This window comes from Glossina fuscipes, unplaced genomic scaffold (assembly GCF_014805625.2).
Source record: "Glossina fuscipes isolate IAEA_lab_2018 unplaced genomic scaffold, Yale_Gfus_2 0, whole genome shotgun sequence".
In the NCBI taxonomy this organism is placed as follows: domain Eukaryota; kingdom Metazoa; phylum Arthropoda; class Insecta; order Diptera; family Glossinidae; genus Glossina; species Glossina fuscipes.
In genome coordinates, this window is record NW_023998414.1 from 32258002 (window position 1) to 32285501 (window position 27500).

The window sequence follows — 27500 nt, forward strand, 5'->3', positions numbered from 1 at the left end:
CCCCCCCCCCCCCCCCCCCCCCCCCTCGGTTTTTTTACGATCTGAATAGCATTAAGTATTAGTTCGTTTAACCATTTTCTACTTTAAGTTAAATGGTATTTAAATTTGAGATTCTCTTTTTCACTCTGCTGTTTGCTTCTTAAATCTTAGGAATTTAGAGGCAAATAATTTACTTTACTTAAAAGTTCTTTCTTTTCACTCATTCCTGTCCTTAGAATATCTCTTAACATTTAACAGAATGAAATATGCTTGTATGTGCGTATGAGTATGCGTATAGGTGATACTGGATGTTAAAATTCGTTGTTTTCATCTTGTCCAGATCGGATACTCTTTAATCGGAAATAGCATTTCCTTTTTCATTATTGTATTCATTCTTCCATATCTTGTGTATTCATCATTGTATGTATAGTAGTAATAGACAGTCCTGTAGCGCGAAATTTCTCTCATCCTGTCGCCTAATAATAAAGTCATCTATGAATTTCAATAAGATCGGTCGTGTAATCTAATTAGCGTATTAATCTAAACTTCTAAACTTAATTGCATTAAATGAATTGCCATTCAATTATATTGATTTTATGGAAGAATTTACCTTATTTTTAAAGTTCAGTTACTGCATAATTGGATTCATCATTGATGGCCGGCGGCGGAGGTGGTGGTGGCAATTCATCATCATCATTTATTGTATGATTGGCAGTGTGACCGTTAGGCATGCTGTCAGAGCTACCATTATTGTTATTATTATTATTATTATTGTTATTATTATTGTTGTTGTTATTATTGTTATTAATATTGCTGGTCGGTATCATTTTTGATGACGGCGATCCGATTTCTGGCTCGATCGGCGGTGGGGGAGGCAATCCAGACTCGTTACTTGGCGATTGTTTTGCATCATTAGCAGCAGCAATATTCGCGGCCATATTACCTCTAATATGTAACGAGTTTGATTGATTTTGATTTTTACACACAACTGCTACAGCATTAACCGAGTTCTCGACTAAAGGAGGTGAGGTGGGTGTTAGAACTTTAGGTGGGGGTATTGCTTTCATCTGTGGTGTCAGTTTCATTGTAGGCCGCTGCAAGGTTCTAAACGTAATAATTCATTTACAAGAGTTTATAAAGTTTAGTCAAACAAGCAAGAAAGATTAAATTAAATGTTAGCAAAATAAATCTATTAACGCATTTTTTTTTTTTTTTTATTAAATATATGAGACATTTGTGAATAAAATAGACCCGCTATTACATAATATATTTACATCATATGTTATATACAATACAACCGTCTCGCGTATAACATAGTGAATTCGTACCGCCCCTGTATCGAAAATTTTTCTTTTGTTTTATTATTTAAACTAAGATATAACTTGGATATAATATGAGCCAAGACAATGTTGATCGTGTTGTATCGAAATCTGTTTCATGTCGAATAAAAGCCGTATTATACAAGACTTTTCAATACATCCTAATACTCATTGCACATAATCGATACCTTTTCAAAAAATTCGTGTAAAAAAAGATACTAACTAAATGGAAAAATAACAGTTTAATTCGAGACGTAAAAAAGCAAGTGGAAAGTACAATAAACACTGTTGCGTCTTACAAGAACTCAGTTATAGGAGGAACTATAGAGATAGCTCTTTATTATTACGACATTTAGTTATCAATAAATAATTCTTATTATGCCATACACTGCCTGTATTACCAGGGTATATTAAGTTGAAGCGATTATATGCCACCACCACCTAAAAGGTCTTGAGATAGATCAACCAACCTCCTATTATACCGATAGATTCAGAATCACTTTTTGCGTCCAACTAAGCTTGACTGGGTCGTCTGTTCATTTTGTATTCTTATGTTCAACCTGCGGGTCGTAACTTTTTGAAATACCTTAATGAACGTTGGTATGCGAATATAGGCATCATCTGAATGTATCATATGAATAGTTCTATTAAGCAAACTGGTGTATGGGGTATTCAATGCTGGCCCCTGCTCACTATAAGGTTTTCTTTAAGCTGTAGCTAGTAATTAGTCTAAGCGAATTATCATAATAACTATATTCGCTCCTATACAAGTATGCCCAAACTTCGTTTTTTCCTAGTCCGAGGGAAACTGAATACCGGACACACGCTAACGCTTGCTAATATACTAGGCATACTGGATTAATGCATATAATGTACCTAACGCCTTCACCTTGAAACTGATTTCATTGATTCCGTCGAAGCGTTTCATTTGAACTCACTATCGTTTACGCTGCGCTCCAATCGTTAAGCGAACAATTCCGATATATAAACATATGGAGGTAAAGCAATGTACCTTCACTTTCAATTCACAATCTGAGAATCATTTCGGTTGAACTGTCTGTCTTCTACGCTTTACGGCGCTTTACGACGCCTTTAATTCTTGCAAGAATAAAGGAATACAAACAAGGTCTTGCTTTCCTTTGCTTTCCCAAAATCATCTCCACCCTACGTGGTAAAGTTCATCTTTTAATTACATTGGGATTTTGGAATTTTACTCATAACATGTACGAAGTTATGCTAAGCGTTTCGCTATCAATATCTACTGGGAAATAAAGTATCAGCAAAACATATACAGGACCCTTGTGGTAAGAGGGACTACCGTTTATTACAATAACTAATGCGACATGTAATGAACTGAATTGGTTGCCCATAATGTTGATAATTTCGCGATAGTGCTTAACAGATCTTGCAAGAGAAGATGACGAAATCTCTTCAAACTTTATTGAGTTACTTGCGATTTACATTACAAACGATCAAAGAAATTTTATATCTTCACTGCCAAGACAAAGCTGGCTTGCTTTGAACAGAAAAAGCAAATACTGATAACCATGAAATATTAAATGACTGATGGGCTTGTCATTTGGACTGGATGCCAGCTTATTGTGATATCAGATTGAATGAAACGCCGTCTTTGGGGAGCGTGAAGTATACCTCGCAGTACGCACTACTGCTCGAAAACTCACACTGCAGTGGAGTAATTATGCATGTAAAGAAATCGCAGACGCCATAAATGACCGTACCCTTCTACAGGTACCATCGAACCAATCCAATTAATCTCAAATCTCAAATTTTCCGTTATTTAGTGCACAGGTTTGTAAGTCATTATTACTTGAAAGTAGTAAAGTTCTTTTCTTTTTTTTTCTCTCTCTCTCTCTCTCTCTCTCTGTCTCTCTCTTTGAATTGAATTCTTTTTTAATTAGATGAAGCTTGCTACTTTTCGTTAGTTGCTTGCCTTAAATCGTTAATTATACTGCTGACCATTTAGTGTCCCTTCTCATTGGAAAATACGAGGAAACGCTTCATCATAATCAATTCACATCGAAATAAACCTTATATTTACGTTTGATTGCATATAACCGCTTAGGTTATATAAATTATCAATCAAAACTGAGGATTTAAAAAAAATAAATAATATAAATAAAATAAGTAAATTAAATAAAATAAGTAAAAAAGTTATATTCGGCTAGGGTCGAATCCTCTATCTCCATCACCATTTACTTACCGATTTACGGTAGAATTCAACTGCTATTGCCAGTTGTTATTAGTGAATTATTATTACGGAGCCTTACAGCCTTAAATGGGGTTAGTAACTGGTTTTATTTAGAATAAGCAAATTTTTTATCCTACTTGTTAGTTACATATCTAAACACTTTTTATGAAAGTGTTGATGAACCTTAACTAAATTCACCTCTAATTATCTATTGCGTCCATCGTCGCATTCTAGCCTCCACTACTCGTTTTACTCGATACCCAATCGATTGTATTACTAAGAAAAAACGAATCCGTCACGTTGCGTGGTCCGCCATATCTATATATTTTGGAATTAACACATTTTTAGATAGGTAATATATATACAGAATAATTATCAACATTCCGTCATGTTTACTTTATGCGTAACGAGTAGAAAATTTCAAAAAATTAAAGTTCGACCATTTTTTTTTTTGTTAGCTGGACCGAATTTCCCACATTTTTCAGCATGAATAGGTCGAGTCCTTAATAAAGCAAATCAGAACAAAATTACAATTTTCAATCTTTTTATAATTTATCAATAATAACTAAAAAACCTATAAATTTTTGTTTGTGGGCGTGTACTTTTACCAATTTGACCCATATTAAATACTAAGCTACAAGCAGAAGAGATTCTTTCTGCCAAATTTGAAGTGGATATGCGAAGCACCTTTTTGTGTGTCAGCAGCATACACCACACAGGCAAAGAGAAAGGCAGAGGGACAGGCGGACAGACTCGACTATTCCGATTCAGAGTTTCCCGCCGATCAAAAATAGCTACACTTTATATAGTCTCTGAAGCTTGCAAACATTATGGCAAAATGAATAACCCACCCTATCCTGCAGTGACGGATATAAAAAAAAAAAAGGTTCCTATGGAAAAGTATATTGATTTGCTTAATTTAGCATTGCGAGACGTTGTTCAGATCGCAATAGACGATTTTGCTATAAAAGTCGGCGATTTCGTATATAATTAAATTATTCTAGACTGTTCGCAAATAGACTTGTGAAAAGTTTAAAGTTGTTACACTCACTTGGAATAATTTTTCTGTTGTTGATGATATATGGATTCAACAGTTGGAGGTTCGGCGTCCTTCGGAATTTCCGGTAAGGGGCAGTTTAAAATCGATGGCTTATATTTGGGATCAAATTTTCCTCCCTGCCGTAGAGTGGAACATTTGTAAACGCCTTTTTCTCGATCATATAACGCGTTATCAATGCTGTCTGACCTTGAAATATTATGACTCTCTTGTGGCGATTTTATTTGATGTTGATGATGGGATGTTGGTTGTATTCCACTTGATTGCTGTTGCGGATGCTGAAGTTGTGTCGAAATTTGAGAATTGGCAGCGTTTTGCTGAGTATTTTGCCGCCGCATAGTGGCCAAATTTGAAACATAAATGGAGCCTTGACTAACGGCTACCAAAGGTTGATATATGGAATGTTGATTAGTGAGATGACTTCCGTTTTGTGTTAATTGAGCTGTGTGCGGCGGTGCTATCTGTTGATAAATGGAATTTTGTTGTCCCGCAACAGATAAATGTTGCTGCTGTTGAGGATGCACTGCAGTTGAATAGTTGCCATACTGCGACTGTTGCTGTTGATGATAAATCGCATGCTGATGTTGTACTCCGGCAGCGTGTGTATGTGGATGAGGATAGTGGCAGTAAATTGGCTGTTGAGATGATTGAATTGGATGTTGTTGCTGCTGATGAGCTGCTCCATGCTGACTCCGGCTATTGGTATCGCTACAGGCTGATGACGATTTTCAGTAAAAATCATTTGCTTCCAAAGTTTTGCATTGTTTGCTTAATGTTGCATATTTACCGTTATTTGGGCCTAAAATTAAATTAAGCCGTGTATTAGAAGCAGAGAATCTTTTTTAAACGATACCGCAGCATACATCAACGGGATGTTAGTTTGCAAAAATTAATCGCAAAAACTTCTTACCTGTTAGTTGGGTGGGGCTATGATTGTGCGACGGCAAACGACCAAGCGTATGCGTGCCCATAGCCCTTATATTTTGCTGCATATGTGCATGAGACATCATCTCATGCTGTTGTCGCTTCGACGGGTGCTGCAAAGTGTGTGAACCACTAATTACGGGTGGACTAAAATGCCTGGAAAATTAGACGAAAAAAAAAGAAAAAAAAAAAAAATACCAAAAAAGAGTTTAAATAAAAATCGACTTCATTAGGTGTCCTCACCCGTTATGATTGCGAGGCAAAGTTCGGGAAGCATTCATCACTTGTTGATGGTTTTGTGGAGCTGGATGTGAAATGTACGATGGTTCATCGACTTGAGCATAATCATTGCGTTTGCGTATATAAATCCAAGTATGCGAATCTACCCATACCATTATGGTGAGCAAAATGGCTGCTACAAAACTGGCGACAAGCATCAAGACTAAGCCCAATAAACCTCCTTCGCACAAGCCTCGGGCAGCGGCTAAAAAGCTATGGTGTACAGCTTTACAATCGACCAAAGCTGTTAGTTGGGTAAGCAATCGTTCACTGCTATTTAAATCGGCATTGACTGCTCCTAATTTTGGTTGCAGACCCGACGACTTAAAAAGTACCAATGATATTTTCATGACAGTGGCCATTGCGCTTCGAGCATTGTTAAGCGAATTTTGCGATTCACGTAAGCGCTGAGTAAATGGGTTGGTATGCCCCGGTTCACATTGAGTGTAATGCAATAAAACGTTTGTTGGTAAGTCGCGTGGAGACATTGACACTAAAAAGTCGGCTGGATTTATGCAGAGATCGCCCACTGCCACAGATGATGAAAGATATAAGCCCGACATTAGCCAAGAACCGGTCACAGCCAACAAACCGCATACGCTAAATAAAATCAATGCGCAACGTGAATGCCTGGCGACGCCCACTAATAAAACAGCGCAAAGAACCAATAATAAGGCAAGCGTAGCCACGGTGCCAGGCCAACGTATTAATTCCATTTTGTCCCCATCCTGTCCAAAGTAGTGATTAGTATTATATATTGAAAAAATTCCGTCGTGAATTTTGACGGAGAAGCTTGACTTACCGATAAAAATTTCGTCATTGTTACACTTGTTAATGGTCTGCGTATATCACTGGCAGCGTTCGTTGCCAACGTCACATTACCTTGCACTATATTCAGCGACACAAACAAAATGGAAAGAGCAGATTGATTTGACACGGGCTGATCAAATATATCAGCCAATTCTACCAGCTGTGGCCTGATACGGTTTTTCAAAGTGTTTTCCAAAATATGAGTTTGATTGCGTATTGTAGTCACTAGTGTATCAACTTTGCGCCCAGCAGTCAACACCTCTAATAAGCCATTATGTAAGTCATCGTTGCCGTATAGACCTACAATAAAGAAGGCATATATTTATTATAAAAAGTGATTTAAATTGCATTAATATTGCATTAATGTGTATTGAAAGTAATTTTTACCTAAACCAATAGCAGCGCAACACATCACTGTAACAATGGACAATGCCACTTTCAGGCTGGTTATGGAATGTGCTGGCCTAGGCTTACGATCGCAGCACCGCGTCATCAAATAAAGCAATAGACCCAATAATGATATAATGAGTAAAGCTGCGGGCACCGACCCAAGAATGCCCAAGCTCTTAAAACAAAATATAAACGATAATTGATTAATAAGTGCTCCTATCCAGAGTGCGCGGTAAGTGAAGTTATTTATCATATTCCTGAGATTGTATGGTTTACCTCTAAGTAAATTTCATCGTTCGGCCGAAAAGTACTGTTTATCTTATGAAATGTTATATTGTAATGAGGCAGCGCATGAAGCAGTTTTGCTATCATCGGAACCCTGTACTGATCCGTGTACTCGTGATATTCAGCCATTTTGCTCGTTTTACCGCTTTCAGTTTATGAAAAATGTTACCTTGCCTTGTGTCGTTTGCCCCGTTTGCCACAAACTCTCAAATTCTCAAATTTTTCTCTCAATGATTATTTATTCTTAAACTACGTTCAACGCATGCATACATAGATATGTACATAATCAATTAAATCAATGTAAGGAAATGTTGTTATTTATGTTTAGCTCAAAAGTCAAATTTCCCGTCGTTTTCGACAATAATTAATTTTCTTCATTTACATCAATCGTCGATTAACGTGCATACCATCTTGTTCAGACGCACAATCCATGGCTGACCCCAAAACCTATTGATAAATAACACTTCATAAAGTAGGCGCATGTATTTGAGTGCACTTATAATTATTATATCTAATACGTCTTCTTTCTACAAAAAAAAAAAATAAAAAAAAAAATAATAAAAAATAACACTAACCGCAGCCTCAGATAGATAATCGAAGCAGAATAATAAGAGAACACGAGCGAGCTACAGCTATATTGCTTAGTTAGTTATAACAAAAGCTGTAGTGAATCTGCATCGCGTATGAAGTCGCACAAAAACAATAGAATTGCAAAAATTACACTCATACGCTCACATCACATCACATTTTGTATACACGCCTAACTTTCTGACTCGTAAATACTTATGCATGTGCTTGCGTATACTATATTACATATATTAACTGCACTTATTCGACCGCTTAGATATTTAACCTACTTAATTAAACTGCATAAGATAAGAAAATTTTGAAAAAAAAAAAATTATTTTTTTCTGAAAAATTACATCGTGAAAGCAATTTTCGAAGCAATAATAAATAATTTCACGTATTTTTTTTTTGATAGAATAACCAACCATTCATTCATTCATTATCCGAGGCAATCAATGTATCAGTTGCTTACATATTTATATACCAGCAAGGTAGTATAAATTCAATTTAATTAAAAACGCGAATCAAACGCGAGTAGTTTATCAAGGGGACATAGTACGAACAAATGTAAAAAACGATATCAAATGTTACTTACTGTACATGCGTGTGAGTTAATTAAACGAAATGAGAAACCAATTTTATCCTCAATATTATGAATTCCTAAAAGAGATTTACTCATATACGTAAGTCTATCAATTGAAGCAATGACGCGACGATTCTTCACAGAAATACGTCTGTTCATAGATTCTTTTTCCTTTTTTTTTTTTTTTTTGGACCTCATATTGTTATCAATATATGATCAGACAGATACGTTCACCGTCTGCCTGTAAGAATGACAATAATCTACCTTCAGCGTTACGACATATGCCTATTGCATGTCAAGCAATTTCTCCCACCCATCACCGGTGGGCACCGGATGACCGGTATATTCATTTCGTTCAAAATGCTTGCAGGGCGGAAAAGAAGGCTTCAGAGATCGCACATAGTATATATAATCTTGATCAGCATCAAACTCTGAATCGATTTAAACATATCCGTCTGTCCGTCTATCCGTCTGTGTAATATCTGTTGTAAACATTCTCCCGGCCGCAAAAATTAAATTTGGCATTGGAAGCCTTGGAAATTTTTACACACAGATTGATATTGAAAATGAGGCAAATTGATTAGAGCACAAGCCGACAATGGAAAGTAAACTGAATGCAATTCGGTTTTTTTTTTAATAAAAATTTACGGTTTTTTGCTCATTAAGGTTGACATTTTTTTACATTTACTTTACGAAGAACTCTACTATCCGTAAGCAAAAATGGGTAAAATCGGCCATGCCCATACATATGATTAAATTTTCTTTTTTTTTTTTTTTCAAGCTTTTCAGGTTTTATGCTTATTAATAGTCATAAGGTAAACAGGGCAGAATGCTTAAAACTGCTATGTGCACTGCTCAAATGAATATATATTATCTGCCTAAAAATGCGTTAATTCTATAACACATATGATGGACACCCACAATCTGGTAGATTGAGTTTTTCTTAATAACACCAACGATATGGATATCAAATGAAAGGACTTGAAGAGTAGAAGGCGACAAGGTAAGTGTGTTGGCTCTAAATTAGTTATTACGAGCGTCACGACCTATTTAATTAATTTTTTCTTTACAATACCGTTGATATGGGTATCAAATATAAGTGCTTGGAGAGTAGAAGGCGACAAGGTAAGTGTGTCAATTCGAAATTCATTGCGGTAGACGTCACGAGATGGTGGATAGATTTTTTCTTAAAAATACCGCCCATATGGGTATCAAATAAAGGAGTTTGGTAACTAGAATGCGAAAAGCTAAATGTATTAAATTGGCCTTTGTTTCTATATATCATTTTTTGAGCAAAACTATCGAATCTATTACGTCACTTCACATCAATCTAAAATCTTTTGCTCCATAAATGCAGCATGACTTTAGGGCTTAAGCAAAAAAAAAAAAACAAATTCTACATATTCAACATTTATTCTTTTTTCTGCTTCTTAAACTTGCAATAATTATATCAATATATCAATATTGGAAATGATATATTTAAAGTAGCAGCCTAAATGAAGCCTATTATTTTCACTGTTTTGGAATGTATAGAAAGGTCAATAGTATTAACAAATAAGAAAATTATATTCGGGCGGGATCGCAAAATAATCTAAAGAAAAACTCTAAAGCCAGATGCGCGTGACAGATTTCTGTCAATTTTGTAGAAAAAAACTGATAATTTGTATCGTGTATCTGTTGTAGTTTTCATCTAATGAGTAAAAATACCAAAATAAATTAGAATGTACTGTGGGCGTATCTTTTTACCGAATATCAGTCCACGTGGATCAACTTTGAATGTTTTTGCAACATTTCTTAGTTTGATTTTCAGTTTTTGCGACCAGAGTATGTTTACTTTAGCAATTAACAAATAGATAAACACACATACAATGAAAAATGTGTCTGGAACGATTCCGAGTTTGATTTGAGACTTTGAAGCGTGATTCTTGGTGATGGGTGCAATGCGAGAGTCATTCTCGCGACCTCCTTCAATTTGAGCAGTAAATCACGAATGGTCAGCATGAACAACCCCAAAGACATTGTATATTATAAAAACGTACGCACAAGTACACATAAGTATTCAATAGATTATTCCATCTTGTACATGTGTTCGTGGCATATAGCGTCACACAAACATGTTGCATGAAAATCCGTAATTATGATTGTTTCAATGTTTTCGCTATTTTGCACTCTTTAAACGTTTGTTTACATTTTTTATGGGATGTTTTGCACATAAATTGCACAACGCAACTCAAGCAATCTTTCCAAATACATAACAATACGAAATACTCCATTAAAAATTAAGATTAATGTACAGTGAAAATTCAGTCCATGAGTACAAGCATATAAAAATTTAAATTTGAATTAGGAATTAAAATCAATTTCGCAAACATTCGTCACTACATTATGATAACAAGCTTGCACGCTTATTACAGACTGGACCAAAAACGCTATCATCAGTAGATAAGGCGCAAATGCCGGGCTTGATTCAAATGAAGAATTTCGCTCGTGACTAATGGTCTCTGTTCGTTCTCTTTTTTTTTTCTTTTTTTTTTTTTGTATAGTGATTAGTAAGTGGTTTTTTTTTCTTTTTTTTTTTTTTGGCTTCTTAACGTTGCTTATGTAATTCTTGATTTATTCCCTCCTAATTATATTTTGTTATATAAGTTTCTGTAAGGCAGTATTATTATTATCATTATTATTATTATTAATTTCGTCAGAGAAATAAATTCTAAGACTAAAATCTTAAAAGCACTAGCATCTAAGGCTATCCGCTTTTATTAAAAACTCTACCGCACTTGAGATTCGAACCCACGACCATTGACTTGTCGAGATTCCTCGCCTTCCGCTATTCAGGCGGATATAATAAAATGTATATATATTGGAATTGAAAAACAATTTCTTTTGAGATTTTATGCTAGAACAAAAGCTTCGGGCAAACAAAAAGTGTATCTGTTCTTATTGGTAAGCTATGTTAATTCAAAATCGTGTAAGAAAAGATCGTATAAAAAAGGATTCCATATATAATATAATGTTTGCAATTTTATACAAAGACTTAGACTTGTACTGATACGAATATGTTTATTGAATTAAAATTAGTAAGGAACGTATGTCAGAAATTGCAGATATTTATCGGTAGAATTATTATACAATTGTGACCGGATGAATTGTTGTGCTTTTTAGTTTTCAAATTAATTGCATCAGTAATAAGAACGAAAGTATTTTCGGTGTCGTAGCGGTATCACTGCTTAAATTTTTCATTTAGTTTATTTCCTTCCATCGGAATCAAAAGTTTACCTAATGGCATCAAACGAGGCAATCAATTTCAATTTAAAAAATATGTAGCTTCAATTTCTGGACGTTCAATGCTGTGTGATTATGAAAATGGTACGCCAGCGCGCAAACCTTTTGAGAAAGAAAATTTATTCGCACAACCGTTCTTACCAAGACAAATTATGAAAATTATGCAATCATTTTATTTTGGTTGGAATTGCAGAACAAACTATAGAATTTATTACTTGACGCTATGAAGTGTCTACAGCGCGAACACAAACGCTACAACGCGCAATCAAGTACAGGCGTACAGATCATATTTAATGACAATAAATCTATAGGGATTAATAATAGTGTTAATTTTAAGTATGATGGCAACCTTGTAAAAGTATTTAGAGAATGTAAAAAGTCTCTGAGCTGGATATAGTGAACAATTAATTAAGTGAAAGTTTCTTTTAAATAAATAAATCACAGACGGTTACGGAAGATTTTATGTAGTGAGTGTTCGTTGCTTCGCTATTCTCGGCGAACAGTAAATAGAAAAGACCACAAATCCACATAAATTCATGAAATTGATGAAGACATAGGACAGTTAATGATCTTGATGTCGGCGTGAAGCGATGAAAACGCTGAACACAACTGATGCAGCGATTATATGAATTTTAACACAACGATTGCAAAAACACTATACCCTGAGAAAATTTCAAACTTTCCCGATGTATCTGAATTGGCAAGCAACGCAATGAGCGAAGGCAAGTGATATGTATATGGAAATAAAACGAAATCGTATGGTTAATATTTCCAGCAACGTTCTCTGCTTTTTTCATGTTTACATACACAAAATGTAATCATATGGTTTTTTTTTTTTTTTCAAATCATAGAGCTTTGATGCATACTGCTGCTGCAATTATTGTGTTCAGCGTTGAAGACTTCAAATTTTATAGGTTTTTTGAAATGAGAGAACTTTGAATCCGATTTGACTAAAAAGTTTGGGTTAACGGGACAATGGGCGAATGCAAAGCAAAGGAATCTGAACTTACTTCTAACTTTCTGTTCAATTGCTCGTTTGACAGACATGTTTGTTATACTGTAGAGCATCGAAAGGAAATTCATTGCCCATTAATGACGATGTAAATGACGAACATAATCACCCGCATTAACGATAGTCCATATATTTTTTATAGCCCCTCTATTGCCTAAGTAAGTTAGTGAGTGTTGCCATAAACCATTCGCTTCTGGAAAAAGTGCAGATTCGTTACTTTAATACCAAGTTCAGATGAGCAAAATTGTTATTATTAAAAGACGCATTTTTAAGATTCAAATTTTCTCTATAAGAATTTTTCATCTATTTCTTCATTTGGACAACACTTGTGCAATTGCGTACCTTCAACTTACGATCGGATTATCGTAAGGTTGATGAAAACATGAAATCAACCAATGGAGAGGCTACTTCTGGACTTGGCGTGAAAGTCCATATTATATTTTTAGCTACAGTTACATAGTTCGTTCTGACTCGCGCCCTGAAATGCTGACCATAGCACAAAAGAGAACAAGAAGTTATTGAAATTGTAGGACGGAGTGACTGGCTTATAAAATAATTGTTAGGAAAAAAAAAAACTACATTTTTTGTTTATGGTTTAGCTTAAAAATTTGCAAAAATTGACCACTTGTACTACAAGGGTATGTTTGTGCGGATGTATACAACACTTTTTATCATATTCCTAAGCTTGTCTGTCCGTCTGCGCTTAACTTGAAGCTTGTCATTTTTTAAATATTTTGATGAAATTCGGTAGACTGATGTGTTTTGAGTCAAGAACGAGCGCTGTTGAAAATGGTTGGTCACGACTAGAAAGAAAGTTTTGCAATCAAGGTAAAATATTCACTGGCGCTTAACAGACTATGAAAATGAAAAATCTTGAACCAGATAAATGTCGAATTGGTTTTACTGTACAGTGCAGGGATTAAAACAAGGGCCTATCTCGTTCACATAACCGAAATACTACTCATTCATTTATGTCGAGAAATATTAAAAATTTGAACTTTTTTCATATATCGTACTGTCGTAAATACGGTCCAATCTGAACGATTTTTTATGAATATTTTCTAACAGTAAAACTATTAACGAAGTGTTAACCAAGGAAGTAAAGCATCATTGAATGAAAATAATGCAGAAGGTATATATACTCGGCTTGGACTGACTGTTTAACAAATGCACTGAGTAATGTGCTTAGCTACTAAGGTGTGCCTATCCATAAAAAATCTTTCATTTATATGATATTGTGGCAACATAACATATTCGATTACATGCATACGAATGTTTAATATTACATGCCTTAAGAGTAACATAGTTAATATAAAATACCCGAAAGGTGTTTGTAATAATGTAATAGAATAAATTATGACACAAGCAACACTATAGGGTTAGGCGTTTTTAAAATTTCGGAAATTGTATTCAAATAGAGAGCGAATTAGTGTGAATGTATTATCACATTCAACATTTTGGTAAATTTTAAAGTTTTAAATGACGGACGCAAAAAACGAACATGGGTAAGCTAATTCAGTTGTTCACTTTAAACAAGTACATACAGTTGCACAAGTTATAGATCTCGATTATATTTTTCTTTATGTTATAGATATATTTATATAACTAAAGCGGAACGTTTGCTCACATATGTATAACACAACCTATGTGAGTTTAAAATTCATTTACGTAAAATTACTACAGAAATTTTATGACAAACAAAATTTCGCAATATTATAGACGCAAATAATTACCCTTTGAACTAAATCTAAGGGACAAAAGTAGAATTTAAGATAGTCTGTTTTTAAACAAATTTCATTTCAACAGATAGACTGATACATATGAACAAGTGTGCTCAATTATTCGTGGGAATCTGCAATATTCTATAATAATATATTGATATGAGTATACGGCGCCTGGCATTGGCCGTCGACAACAACTTTGGTTTGTTTGACTCGCACTATCAGAGACGACAAAGTTAGCACAGAAAACTGAAAACTGATACATATGCTTTAAGTTTCGCCCCCAAAGACTATCTTTAATTGTTCATAAGAAAAATAATTAATAAACAAGTAAGAATGCCATACTTGCGCAAAGCGCATTGGGTTACATATCCTAGACCATTGATACAGTCGTTCCCTTACTTTCTTAATAATACACTATAAACTTTATATTATTTTTATGTAAATATATAGTTTTCACGAAAGCTCTCATATGAGAGTATACTCAAATGTCCATGCTATCTAAATGTAGCAAATTTAATTCGCTTTCCAAAGATTTATTATTTTCCAATTGCTTTCGTCATAACGAACCAAAAATTACACCTTTTCGCCGTAGAAGGGTTTGCTTTCATAAAAGCCCCATATATGATGCGATCTAAAACATAGATCTATGTAATCCATATTTCTTATTGCTGATTTACTAAGAACAAATTTTTATCATAAAATATTAAAAAGTAGACCTTTTTAACATGTGAAACCCTATTTTTGATTAAAACCTTTATATGGCTGGGTATCCAAACAATGGACTTACGTGGTCCGAACCCAGTAGGTTTCATTTTTATGTCAAGTTGTTACTATGAATGAACATTCATCACGAAGTATTGAAAATTAGTCGTTTTTACCATGTCCAGATTCAGTTTCTGTGGGAGCGTTTACATGGCAAGAGGTTCAAAAAATTACCCCATCCGATCTAAAGTCTTCACATAAATTTAGAATGCTACTAGCGGTTTTTGTCGCGAAATTCTAAGATATGCCTTCGTCCTTCCTTTGTTGGTAAATTTAATAAATAGAAAAAATTTGTTGGCGAAAAAAGAGAAGAATTATTTTAATAAAGTCAGTTATTGTTTTGAATAATATTATGAAACGATCGTATTTTTTGCATAATTACACAATAAGTTTAAGTAAGGTTACTACTTTTTAACGTCTTCTTGCTTTTCTTTCCCTATCAAAGGTTTGACTCTTCTTTCTTTCTTTCTCTCTCTCGCGCTCTCTCTCTTTCTCTCTTTCTCTCTCTCTCTCTGCATGTTTATTTCTCTCCCCAGGCCCTTTCTATTTTTTTTTTTTTTTTTTAAACTGCACATTTTTCAAATTTGTGTTAGGAAAACGTTAAAAATCCACTGCCCAGAACACTAATGATACAAAACAAAATGAGCCTTCGCCTGGTGTAAGAAGAAAGCATAGATTGTAAGTTTTCAGATTTTTGCATATTGTTAACGGAATCGGTTAGCTTTTGAAATTAATCTAACGACCGTGAAAATGAAAAGTTTAAGACAAAAAAGAAAGCAGCCTCCCAAAAGGCTCCCAAACTGGAACAACGCCAATGGAAACCGAAAAATTGGAAAAGCTTTGCAAAAAATGGCCTATAGTTGTTCCGTATGAACATATGTAGTCCTGTAAAAACTGCCGTATAGCTCTTATAAATAAACGTAGGTGTGTGTTTAATATAAAACCGTTATTAATGTCATTATTAAATTTTTTTATTTATAGTTTGCATTGGGAATATTATTATTTTACAGTGGAGGGTGGTTGAAGGGTTGGTTGGAATTGAGAGCATATAAAAACTTTTAGTCGTAACATGCAAGAAGAAAGCATAAAATTACTTATGTATATAAATATGTATATATGTTCATCTCAGACAGGGGAGTGACATGATTTTTTTTTTTTTTTTATTTTTTCCTTTAGGTTTTCTTTTATTTACTGAGATATCTTTGTTTGCTTTAGATCTTGTACTGAACATGTTTGCATAAAATCATTCTTCTTACATGCATGCAATCACTTATAATGTAATTCAATTAATATGAAATCGTTAATTATTTAATGATATTTAATCACCGATATATACACATACATATCTTTATCATTTGCATATCAGATATATATTGTAATTTAAAAGCAAAACGTTCACAATCACTTTTTTCACCAACATTTAAACATTTGAAACTTTAAGATTCATAAAATGTCCACATGATATGAGAATTTTCCATATCTACTTTTATATACATATTTAATTTTTTTTTTACTTTTTTTTTTTTATTTTTTTAATTTTTTTTTTTTCTTTTTAATGGAACCAATATTTTTTATACAATGTTAACTAATTTTATAGAGAAGCTGCATTATTATTACTTTTTTTTTTTATATTAATAACACTTTAACGTTTGGAAAATCATACTAAAAGCTTTCTATTAATTAAAATGAAATTTGAATTTTTCTTTATAAAATTTATCGTTTAGCTGCGCTTTGAATATATAAAGGACTTTACATTTTCAGTAACAACTTAAGTATGAAAATTTTTCCATTAACCCGGTCACACCCTCAATGCACAGGATAACGTATACAGGACGCGATTGTGCGTACGATAGCAACATGCAGGCAAATAAATAAATGAGCGCAAAAACGTTGATATGATTACGTTTCATCATACTCTCTTTATGTTTCACAAAAGAACAGAACGGTTACATATAAGTGCAAACAAAGTATAAAAGGATTTTCCCAATACAAAGGATTTATGATTTGTTTCCCTTTTTTCTTTTACTTTTTTCAAAATTTAATTATTGATTTCCTCAACGGCTGAGAAGTTTTACCCATGATAATTCTAAAATAATTTTTCGAATTTTGTATTTTCTTTTCATAAGTAGTATTTGTGATTATGTAAATCTACTTGCTGGTATTAAATCTAGCTCAAATTTAAACACGCAATAAACACATATAGAGAGTGTTTTTGTTTGTTTATTTGCCTTTTTTCTCATTTATTTTTATTTAGTTATCATTATTATTATTATTTTTCAAAACTACAATCAGAGTTCATTGCATTACATTTGCATTGCGTTTAGTAATTTACGTGAAATTATTTATTATTGTTCGTATCAGCTCGTTCGTATCAGATTAATTAAGATTTCTGTAAATTATTATATACATTTTAATCTCCTTTAAAAATATATAACTCATATGCACGAATCTAATAGATTGTGTGCATTTTTCTGCGAATAATAGCTAATGAGCGGTACATGAAATGTTTTCTTTTTTTTTTTCTCTCCCACACATATGCACATATGCATCCACATTGAACATTTGCATAAACAAAAAATTTAGAAAATGTAAATGTTTGTTACGAGTGGCAACCATGGCTTCCATCACTTCCTTTTTATTTATTTATTTTTTTTGAAACAGCTGTTTGTGTTTTGACAACGAAATTGGATTTTCAATTTGTGTATATTTTCTATACTTTTTATCTTGTGTACGCTTGTTAGATTGATGCCATATATTATTATTAAAAAGTGATTGCAAAGAAGAAGAAACAACGATTTCTTATGCAAATGAAATTGATACAAGTAAAGCTACAATTGAAGACAATGTTCTATTAAATACACGTAAACAAGTCATTTGTAAAATCAATGGAATCCTTACCGAAGTTCGAAGAACAACAAGGAAACGGAATAAATAATGATGACAAATCACCTTTGAAAGATACGTATGGTTTAAGTACGCGAGTAGCCCTGGGTCGCTTATATGAAGAAATAGAAAAAATATTGCTTAACTATGAGCAAAAATACGCGGAAGAAAGGTAGTATAGGCATAATTATTGTATGTACTACTTTAAAGAATGTTTGTTTTTCTGTTTGACTTTATTTAAGCTGTTATAATAAGATACGTATGGCATTCGTAAAACGGTATGAAAGCCCATTGGGTTGGCTTTCCATTGGGACAACACTTCTAGCGACTGCGGCGTTGCTTCTTGCACAATCATATCTAGCGGCATTATGCTTAGCCGTTATATTAACATTGAATCTATTTGTCGTAATACGTGAAAATTATTTGCGACGTACCGAAATCTATCGGAAAACTCGGTTGGCATTGAATGATTTACGCTTAGCTGAACAGGAGCTGAGCGCAGAATGGCAGCCCTGTAATTATCCTCATTTGTGTTGTCCATTATCACCCTGTGTTTCTTTGCAGTGGACGTACAGAGACGGCGTGATTGTGAATCTACCGTGGGCCTTACTAGTAAAAGGAGATTATATAGTAATAAGACCAGGACATATAACGCCTGGTCCTTGTGCAGAAATCAATGGCAAAAGAATATTTAAAGCTCATGAAATTTATGGTGTGTCCAATAATGTTGAACCACCTTTAAAGCCAACCGTAAGAACTCTTCTGCCAGATTTAATATGCTGCTTAGAGAATACACCTTATTTAGATAATCTGAAGCTGATACTTGAGAATTCGCATAAACGACCACCAACTATCTACAATCAGCAAAGATATTTAGTAATTATAAATATGTTGAAAAATCGTGATTTGAATAACTATATAAATGAAAAAAATTTTCTATTCATTAGCTGGTCACAAAATATATACAGCAGTGGGGATTTGCGTTCACATTGGTCGTCACTATATTTGCTGGTATTTTGAGGATGCACGATTTTTGTTTGGCTTGGGTCGATTTACAACCAACTTGGAAATACACTCTTATAGAATCATCTGTTGCCGCCGTTATACCGTTGCTCCCTTTAATTTTTCCGTTAATGTGGATATCGATGAATTTATGGGGTATTGCCAGGTTGCAATGTTTCCTAAAAACGCCCCAACTTCTACTGACAAAAGATCCGAATAAATCATTTGAAGAAGACCTTGATACGCCAACTTTTGATTACGAAAATATTTCTTTGCATCGTTCGAAGGTATTTCAATACTGGGTAAAATTGTGGCAAGGCGACAGCGAGCTGCTGCCTAGATCAGCGAATGTTGTTCAAGTATTAGGATCCATTACTGCACTTTGCTGCGTTGATAAAAAAGGTATTCTATCATGGCCAAATCCCACAGCAGAAAAGGTATTTTTCCTTCACGACGTAGAAGACGACGATATGGAGGAAAAAAGTGTTCAAACTTCGGTAAACACCGAGAGCGATTTACCGGATCCTGCAACACAAAGAGAGAATGGCATAGTGGCCGAAGTATTAGATTTGACGCATGATCAACACTGCCCCTTTCGCTTAGAGTTTGATGATCACGAATGGAAAAACCATATTAAATCTTTAAAGCCCCTCGGTAAACTAATGTTTGCATTTTATTATGGGCCTAATATTGTGAACGGCTTTTCTAAACCAATTATAGGCTTGGCTATCTTATTGAATACCTGTTCACCTCTAACTCATGCTCATTATGCGAAATTCTGCGGACATGTTACTGCTGTGGCCACGATGGACAAGGACTTAGTGCCCGTCACAAATCGGTATGCGATTGTAGAGTCCACTATGAAAAATTTCTTGCATGGGTATGTAATTCACTTGCATCTCTTATGAATCTCTCCGCCTTCGTTCAATTGCTACAAAAGTTATTCGAACAAAGTAAATTGTACTTATTTTCAATTATTATATGTTTTTTTTTTTTTATAATTTTACGTAGTTTGTGATATCTATATAATAACATGCGATTACACGAATTTGCGATTGAAATAATAGAAGTAGTTACACGGTTTACCAGCATTGTAGACAATCTGACGTGGATAAGAATATGGCTACCTAAAGCAATAATATTTTATATAAAATCACAAATTAGGACCGTTTGAGTAGTGTGGATTTTACCTAAATGGATATACATGGGCTTCAATAGTTTATATATTCAGCCAGTGGAAATTATATTGATATGTTAGTACAGCAGGTGAAGGGGAAACAATGTTTATCATTTATTCATCTATAAGTTTTTTAGTAATGCATTTTTTGCGAAATTTTCCATCATAAACTATAGCATTTATTTTTTCAAAATAATTAATTTCGAATCTATTTTTTCCTGCAGACGCTGCTTATGTGAATTAGCAAAGCAAATCGGTTTTACTGATCACGCCACGGATAGATTTACTTTGGAAGGACAACTGGCCACGTATAGGCATTTGGTAATCGAAAAATATCGAAAGAATTCATTTTTTCATATCATGGTTCCATCGATTACAGCAACCTGACGTGGTGCGACGTGACATCCGCTTTGCGAGGCAACTTCAGTTATCGTCTAAAGTCAAAGTTCCATTTCCACATTCATTATCGGTGATAATGCGCGAGAATCCTGGCGGCTATTTATCGTTATTTACTCAGGGAACGGCCGATATTATATTGGATTGTTGCGACGATTTCTGGGACGGCAAAGATCTACGTCCATTATCTCAGCAGGATCGCAAAAGGGCGTTGGATTTTTATCAACGCAGCGCTCTAACCGCTTATTGTACTGCGTTTGCATATAGGCCGTTGAGACATAGCATTAACGGCATATTGGGAGGCGTGCCAAATAACAAAGGCAATGTTGCTTATATGGAATTGCCTCCCGAGTCGAAATTACGTTTACAAAATATGGATAAAATACATTGCGACTTTGACTGTAGCCATGCCAAACTTAGTCACAGCATTAGCACAGATTCATTACTTTTCTCGGATGGTAAAGAAGAAGATATTTCGGATGTAGAAGGATGTTACGAAATGCAGTGCCATCAGGTTTTCATTGGTATGGTGACAATGCAGTATCAGGCTCAGACAGATATAGTACAATTAGTGGAACATCTGGAGCGGGCCTGTATACGGTTTGTTCACTTCAGCAAAGAAAACGAATTGCGTTCACGCGTTTTTTCTGAGAAAATGGGTTTGGAATCAGGCTGGAATTGTCACATCTCACTACTTAGCAAATTCGATGACAAGTCCAATCTAAAGTCTCAGTCGCCCAAACCAACGGGTAAACGAGGTTTTACAAACAATTCTACAAACATACCTACCACCATACGAAATTCTCATGATAATATCAGTTCAAGCACAACCACTACTACAACAACTATCACCACTACCACAATCACTCATTACCCACCACAGACGTCCATCACTAGTACAATCATGTCGCCACCACCAACATCAGCCATATTTACATCAAGCAATGATCTCCGTTCTCGAGTCAATATAATTGCAAACAATTGCATTTTAGGAAACATCGCTGATAGTGACGAGTCGTCAGATTTAAATTTTCTACTTCCACCGACCAATCTGGAAACTTCAAAAGCGCTAAGCTCTTCAGCTCCTGGAGCCATTTCGAATCACGGCAGTAATACCTTTTATATCACCGATAAAAACGAAATTGTTTCCAATTCTAGTTTATCAGAATCCATACAATTTCGAAATGATGCCGAAAAATGTAATCGACGACGACGAAATTCGCAGGATTCTGCTTTAGATGAAAATGGTCGCTCTGTAAGCATCCTGACAGATACTACCGAACAAAGTGCACCAGTTCATTTTGATATGTCTAATAGAGCTAAATTGCCGCGGGGTATCGAGAATATACGACCACATTTAGAAAAGGTCGATAATGTTCCTTTGCAGGTCTCTTTATTTACCGATTGTTCAGCTGAAGCTACAAGGCAAATGTTAGAGATTATGCAGTCGTATGGAGAAATAGTGGTTTGCCTAGGATCCTCAGCAAGCAACTCGAATGCAGAGATATTTCTTCAGTCTGATTGCAGCATAGCCGTAGAACCACTGTATCCCCAAGTCTGTCAAGATATTGAAGCTTTTTCGGAAGCTAATATATTTAATAATCGCTTGAAGTTATTAAGAAAACGGAACGGGACTGCAACTGAGTTGCATCCAGATGCTTTAGCAGTTGAAGAACTTTTAGAATCTGGTTTGTATGGTAACACCGTCGAGGTGCAGCCTATACAATCATCAGGCAATACGGTTTCACCTATTTACTTAAGTCGCCAATTAAACTCACTGCCATGCTCAATATCTGTAAAGCGTGAAGATTCCCTGTCTTTGGTTGCCATTATAGAATTATCTAGACGATTTTCATCGGGTCTTTGGAATTGTATACAATTTTGGGCCAGTTGTGCCGGGTCTTTAGCTTCCGTTAATGTGTTGAGCACATGTTTGTCGTTACCTCCTGTATTGTCACCAGTTATGGTACTTTATCTTATGTGCATACCGGTTCCTCTCATATCGTTAGCATTAGCGCATATCGATATGGATCCAAAAATAATGAACAGAGCTACCGGCAAAAAGCAAACAAAATATGATTCTCGTGTTTTTGGATTTGTTCTATGGTGTTATGGCTGTAAATTTATGACCCCAGTATTATTGACGGTAGGCAATTGAATTTCAATATTTTTTCTAAATTTATGCAAATGATTTAATTTAGATATTGGGCTATTGCGCTTTTATATCGCATCCTATTGGGAAAATGAATTCAAGTGAGGAAAATACTCTTTTAAAGGTACAAATCGCTCGAATATTTTGCTTGCCCGGAGTATTGGTACATTTCGGTAGGTACAATTTTCTTCTTTTTTTTTTTTTTTTTTAAATGCAATTTTCTTAATTTTAGTAAATCTTTAAATTTTTAACTTTTTCATTCATCAGTAATTGTGTCAGCCTCTTTTGTACATCGTGACCATTCTCTATGGCGGAAGAGTCCATTGCGCAATCATATTTGGTCCTTTACTTGTTTCTGTATATTACTATTGCACGGCCTAATCTGCACATCACAAATTTTTCTAAACGACAATGTCTTTCATCATGTTTTTCATGTTTGGCCAGCCGCAGTCTTTTTGTACAGCAGTTCATTAATAAGTCTTTTAGTTTCAGAAATCTGCAAATGGCAGGAGATCAAGTAAGTAAGCATGATATTTTTCAGATAGATAACGTAAGAAATATTTTATTATTATATACATTTAAGGGTCAATTCCCGATATCAACGGCGAGCTCGCTTGGATTTCGGTACGAAATTGGGCATGAACTCACCATTCTAATTTGCTTCCCTTAACTTCTCAGTTAAACAATTAATGTTTTTCATCTTAAGTATATGTATGTGTAAGTTTTAAAGAAAAATATTAAATAAAGAATGAAAAAAATGACAAAAGAATTTCAAATACTTAAATGTTGTTCTTCTTCTTTATTTATGTTTATTGATTTTAGTTAACACATACAAAAATACGTACACATTTTATAAATTCATTCGTAATTTGTTATAAGGTTATACATTAATTAATTCAGGCTTATATGAATATATAGACGTTTTTATTTTATTTATTTATTTTTTTTTTTTTTTTTTGCTATACAAAATTATATGAAATACGTAAGAATTTTCGATCCTTTGTAATTTCTTAACTTAAGGACTCTCCGCAATGGCGTGAGGATGCTGATGAACTTTGAAAATGTTGGAAAGCTCATCGAGCAATGTTTCCGAACGATACGCTACTCGAATATCAGGCACATTAGTACGTGTTATATCATTGCCGGCAACGCCTTCACGCGTATAATTCGGCCCTAACCAGTGTTGTTTCATCTAAAAATGTTTGTATGGATGTATATGTATTTAGTATATTAAGGCATTTAAAGAAAATTAAAATTAAAATGCAATATATATATACCATGTGTGGAAAACCGCTCATTAAAACACTATTTCGCGCCAATTCGCACATATCGCATGAACTCAATTTCCATACTTGAGCAGCAATACTATATTCTTCCATTAGCGGCTCTTTAGTAAAGTGAAATTGTAGCGGATCGTCTGTCGATAATGATACGATAAGACCTCTGGCTAAATATTCGGGCAATGGATTCCGATGATAATTAAGGAACAACGAGTTATTGGAGAGCGGAGACATGGCAATACCGATTTGTGCCAAATAATAGAGATACTGAAGCACGGGTACTTTGCGTAATAACAGACCGTGCGATATATTTTCAGCCATTAAATAACCGCACACTAGATGCTGTACCGGTCCTGCTTCACCGCAATGAGGACGTAAAACAAATGTATTTAAACCGCGTTGTCTTTATGAAGAAATTATTATTATCAATATTGATAGCTAAACGAATCTTAAAACATGGATAGGTACTTGCGAAATTGATTTAGGACCGTCATATTAGCGTACATATAGTAAATATAGTATGCATATGGTGGATTTTCATCATCGGTCCAATTTTCTGGAGTGATAATATCACCGTCAAACAATGGATTTTCCGGTTTTGATTCATCATCCACCGAATCGAAGCCAATAACATAATGCAAGAATCGATGCAATTCAGGATGTTTACTAGGATTGCTAGTTGCCTCAAACAACGGTAGAAATATGTTATCCAATATATCTTGGAATGAATTTAACAATTTATTCGATTTGAATATATCACTATAAAGTAAAAAATTTTGTATAAAAAAACAAAAGAAGAAAAAAATTTTAAAATAAATGGCAGAGAAATTTCTTACAAAAGTCTGGGAATTTGAATCAGCCAGCGAATATTAGTGGAATAAACATTGTAATCGATAGCCCATTTGGCCAATTTTTTCCATTCATCTCGCGATTTACCATAAATTGATAAACGCAATTCGGCGTTTTGATATTTCGATTCTTCCAAGTCGAAGGCCACTTCCTATATATATATATAAAAATATACGATATATAGCATAGTAAGATAATAATAATAATATTATCTACCTTGATAATTTGAGCAAAGTATTTTCCATTTGAATAGTTGTCTGTCTTTAAGAAAACTTCACGTAATCGTGATTCGCCAATTGGATTATATTTGGCATTGAATTTATCAAAACGATGAAACGTGTTGCGATCGGCATGCACATCTAACATGTCCACCGTCAAATCATAAGTAGTTAAATTCATAGATCTGAACACCTCGCACAATGTCATTTGTTGACCTTTTGTTACTGTAACAACCTCATTGGCATAGTTCTTCAAAGTCTTCTTAATAAAACGTAACAAATGCTTCTGATTCATACACGAAGCCGCATGTATATGAGTATCAACCTTCCTAAGGGTACATACAATGTACATATATAAGAAAAAGAATGTCATTCGTGACATATATATATATATATATATACACAAACCTAATGTTATAGAAATCGCGATGAGGCACGGCCTTCTGAGACGCCAATTCTCTTAATTCATTGAGTAAAACGTGTAATTGAAATTTTGACGATAGGTAGCATAAACGTCTATAGCAGAATGACTTTCTATATAAAAAAGAAATAAAGAAAATTTCATGTAAAAAATGCATTAACGATAAATATTAAAACGCAATTACAATGGTCCATCAGCAATCATGGTGCACATTATTTGCATATCATTACAAAAATCCTTCAACTTTGGATAATTCGGAAGTAATGGTTCTTTTGCATCCTACGTTATTCAATAATAAATAAGAGAAACATTTTTATTTTCAATTTTCAATTTTTTTTTTTTTTCTTTTTTTTTTTTTGAAAGAAATTAATTAAAGTTAATAAATTACCTCACTTTGAAAAATATTAAAGACACCATTAACCGTCTTTATGATGTAGTTAGTGTCGGATGGAAATTCAATATCCCAAGGATTGCTTGTTTCAGTAGGTGGATGTATTGGATGATCTTCAAACATTGCACATTTTCAGAAAACAAATCCACGAGGCAGATATTGTGGCATATAAAGATAAATCTTAATATATATATATATGTATATATATAATATATATGTATATATATATACATTATGTATACATATTATGTATACATATAATATATGTATATATATACATATATGTATACGTATACACATATGTAAACATTAAGATAATATATATATATATATGTAGAAAGTAAACTAGTGATATAACTGAAACAAGAATTAGTTTAGTCAAATTATACAACAAATTATATTATGCACATATATAGACAGCAAGATTGTAAAAACTGTTGCTTCCACCGGCTTTCTTAAAAAAAAAAAAAAAAAAAGAAGAAAACAGAATAAATAAACAGAAGCACAATAAACGATGAAATGTGAAATCGCTTTTAATATACTTGTAAGAGTAAGAGCTCCAATGAGGTTTATTTATTCTTAAAAGATAATTCACTCCTTACTAACATCAAAATTGCTATATATGCAACGTATCGGAATGATTTAGAAAGAACAAAAACTTCACCTTTAATGTTTGAAAAATTATTAATTCAATTAAATTGCGACAAACCGAGAACATTTGATCTGTGCCTTCAACTTCTTAAAATGCCTGCGAGCCTAGTATCAAATGTATCAAATTTTGCACTTCACTTTTACTTCGTTAAACTATGCATCATTTGAAGGCTCCCTAAGTATTAGTTAATTTTTTTGTATTCATACTTCTGCCACTTAACGTATTGTTAACGTAGTAAGCCCTATAAAAAAGAGAAAAATATGGCTCAAATGTCCTTCTGTTGCGTAAATCAAACGAAACTATTTATCTAACGATAAAAATACACAAAACTTTACTCAACTCAAATGAGTAACAACATTGTAAATATATATGTATATACGATTTTGCTGTTAGTTATATGGAAAAGGCGCCTGTTTTTTTTACAGATTTTTTGTTTAGTTACTTAGAAAAAAAAAAAATGAAAAGAAGAAGAGCACTAAAAAAACAATACTTGAACGTCTTAACTCTATTGAAACATGAATTTGTTGTCTCCAACCGAACACCAACAAAATTAAATGCAAGTCAACAAAGGAGAAGTTTATACATATGTTAAATTGCATAGTTAATGTAAGAAAACAAAGCGAATGCAATTAATTAATAAAGTAATTGAAGAAAATAAGAAATGAAAATAGTTTCCAGAAAAAAAAAAAAAAACAAAAAGAAGAATTAACTTAAATTAATTGAAATCGATCGATGTTGTACCTCTAGGCGGTAAGAGGATCATTGGCAGACTGATTTTGCGTATTAAAGCTACAAAAAGAATAATGAATCAAAAAAAATCACGGTTGTTTTTTTTACGATTATATATATATATATAAAAAAAAAAATTAAAACAATATCCACTTAAAAATTATCTAT

The 27500-nt window shown here is 33.8% G+C and overlaps 3 protein-coding genes across 23 annotated transcripts in view; 1 reads left to right on the forward strand and 2 right to left on the reverse strand.

Moving 5' to 3' along the window:
• Nucleotides 1-66: 66 nt before the first annotated feature.
• LOC119637562 (protein tweety) lies at nucleotides 67-17608 on the reverse strand. Of its 14 annotated transcripts, none has more exons than XM_038033715.1 (9): nucleotides 17590-17608; nucleotides 7244-7699; nucleotides 6965-7142; nucleotides 6570-6877; nucleotides 5732-6495; nucleotides 5475-5644; nucleotides 5352-5363; nucleotides 4559-5279; nucleotides 67-1083 (listed from the first exon to the last, which is right to left on the reverse strand). In XM_038033715.1, exons 2-9 carry the CDS (start codon nucleotides 7379-7381, stop codon nucleotides 597-599), a joined length of 2778 nt encoding a protein of 925 aa, XP_037889643.1. In that variant the 5' UTR covers nucleotides 7382-7699; nucleotides 17590-17608; the 3' UTR covers nucleotides 67-596. The 14 variants fall into 14 exon arrangements, with proteins under 14 accessions (XP_037889643.1, XP_037889599.1, XP_037889589.1 ...); XM_038033671.1 differs by lacking the exon at nucleotides 17590-17608 and adding an exon at nucleotides 16525-17416; XM_038033661.1 differs by lacking the exon at nucleotides 17590-17608 and adding an exon at nucleotides 16439-17416.
• Nucleotides 11230-23533, forward strand: LOC119637539 (transmembrane protein 94). Of its 4 annotated transcripts, none has more exons than XM_038033609.1 (11): nucleotides 11230-12598; nucleotides 15776-16106; nucleotides 17924-18237; nucleotides 18308-18941; nucleotides 19013-19721; nucleotides 19788-19947; nucleotides 20469-20565; nucleotides 20624-22786; nucleotides 22842-22965; nucleotides 23060-23309; nucleotides 23376-23533. In XM_038033609.1, the coding sequence occupies exons 3-11, from the start codon at nucleotides 18068-18070 to the stop codon at nucleotides 23446-23448; spliced, it is 4380 nt and encodes a 1459-aa protein (XP_037889537.1). In that variant the 5' UTR covers nucleotides 11230-12598; nucleotides 15776-16106; nucleotides 17924-18067; the 3' UTR covers nucleotides 23449-23533. The 4 variants fall into 4 exon arrangements, with proteins under 4 accessions (XP_037889537.1, XP_037889554.1, XP_037889545.1 ...); XM_038033626.1 differs by lacking the exon at nucleotides 11230-12598 and having other exon boundaries at nucleotides 12697-16106; nucleotides 20624-21389; nucleotides 21633-22786; XM_038033617.1 differs by lacking the exon at nucleotides 11230-12598 and having other exon boundaries at nucleotides 12697-16106; nucleotides 19788-19905.
• Nucleotides 23534-23696: 163 nt separating this feature from the next.
• The window catches only part of LOC119637612 (AMP deaminase 2), a 20189-nt gene continuing 16385 nt past the window's right edge, over nucleotides 23697-27500 (reverse strand). For 4 of the 5 annotated variants that reach the window (XM_038033799.1, XM_038033789.1, XM_038033805.1 and 1 more), the window contains 9 exons: nucleotides 27345-27392; nucleotides 25949-26064; nucleotides 25745-25839; nucleotides 25548-25673; nucleotides 25138-25468; nucleotides 24909-25072; nucleotides 24541-24831; nucleotides 24070-24475; nucleotides 23697-23984 (listed from right to left, as the gene is read on the reverse strand). In XM_038033799.1, the coding sequence (XP_037889727.1) occupies nucleotides 23808-23984; nucleotides 24070-24475; nucleotides 24541-24831; nucleotides 24909-25072; nucleotides 25138-25468; nucleotides 25548-25673; nucleotides 25745-25839; nucleotides 25949-26064; nucleotides 27345-27392 (1754 nt within the window). In that variant the 3' untranslated portion in view covers nucleotides 23697-23807. The remainder of the gene's footprint in view (nucleotides 23985-24069; nucleotides 24476-24540; nucleotides 24832-24908; nucleotides 25073-25137; nucleotides 25469-25547; nucleotides 25674-25744; nucleotides 25840-25948; nucleotides 26065-27344; nucleotides 27393-27500) is intronic. The other variant, XM_038033795.1, reaches the window with a different exon arrangement.

Excerpts from the sequence above, each read along its gene's own strand:
- LOC119637562 (XM_038033715.1), bottom strand. The coding sequence starts at position 7,381 with ATGGCTGAATATCACGAGTACACGGATCAGTACAGGGTTCCGATGATA. Across the intron at positions 6,878-6,964 it reads TTGCGCTGCTATTGGTTTAG|GTCTATACGGCAACGATGAC; the intron begins GTAAAAATTACT and ends TCTTTATTGTAG. Across the intron at positions 6,496-6,569 it reads CAATGACGAAATTTTTATCG|GATGGGGACAAAATGGAATT; the intron begins GTAAGTCAAGCT and ends TACTTTGGACAG.
- LOC119637539 (XM_038033609.1), top strand. The coding sequence starts at position 18,068 with ATGGAATCCTTACCGAAGTTCGAAGAACAACAAGGAAACGGAATAAAT. Across the intron at positions 18,238-18,307 it reads CAAAAATACGCGGAAGAAAG|CTGTTATAATAAGATACGTA; the intron begins GTAGTATAGGCA and ends ACTTTATTTAAG. Across the intron at positions 19,722-19,787 it reads TAAATCTTTAAAGCCCCTCG|GCTTGGCTATCTTATTGAAT; the intron begins GTAAACTAATGT and ends AACCAATTATAG.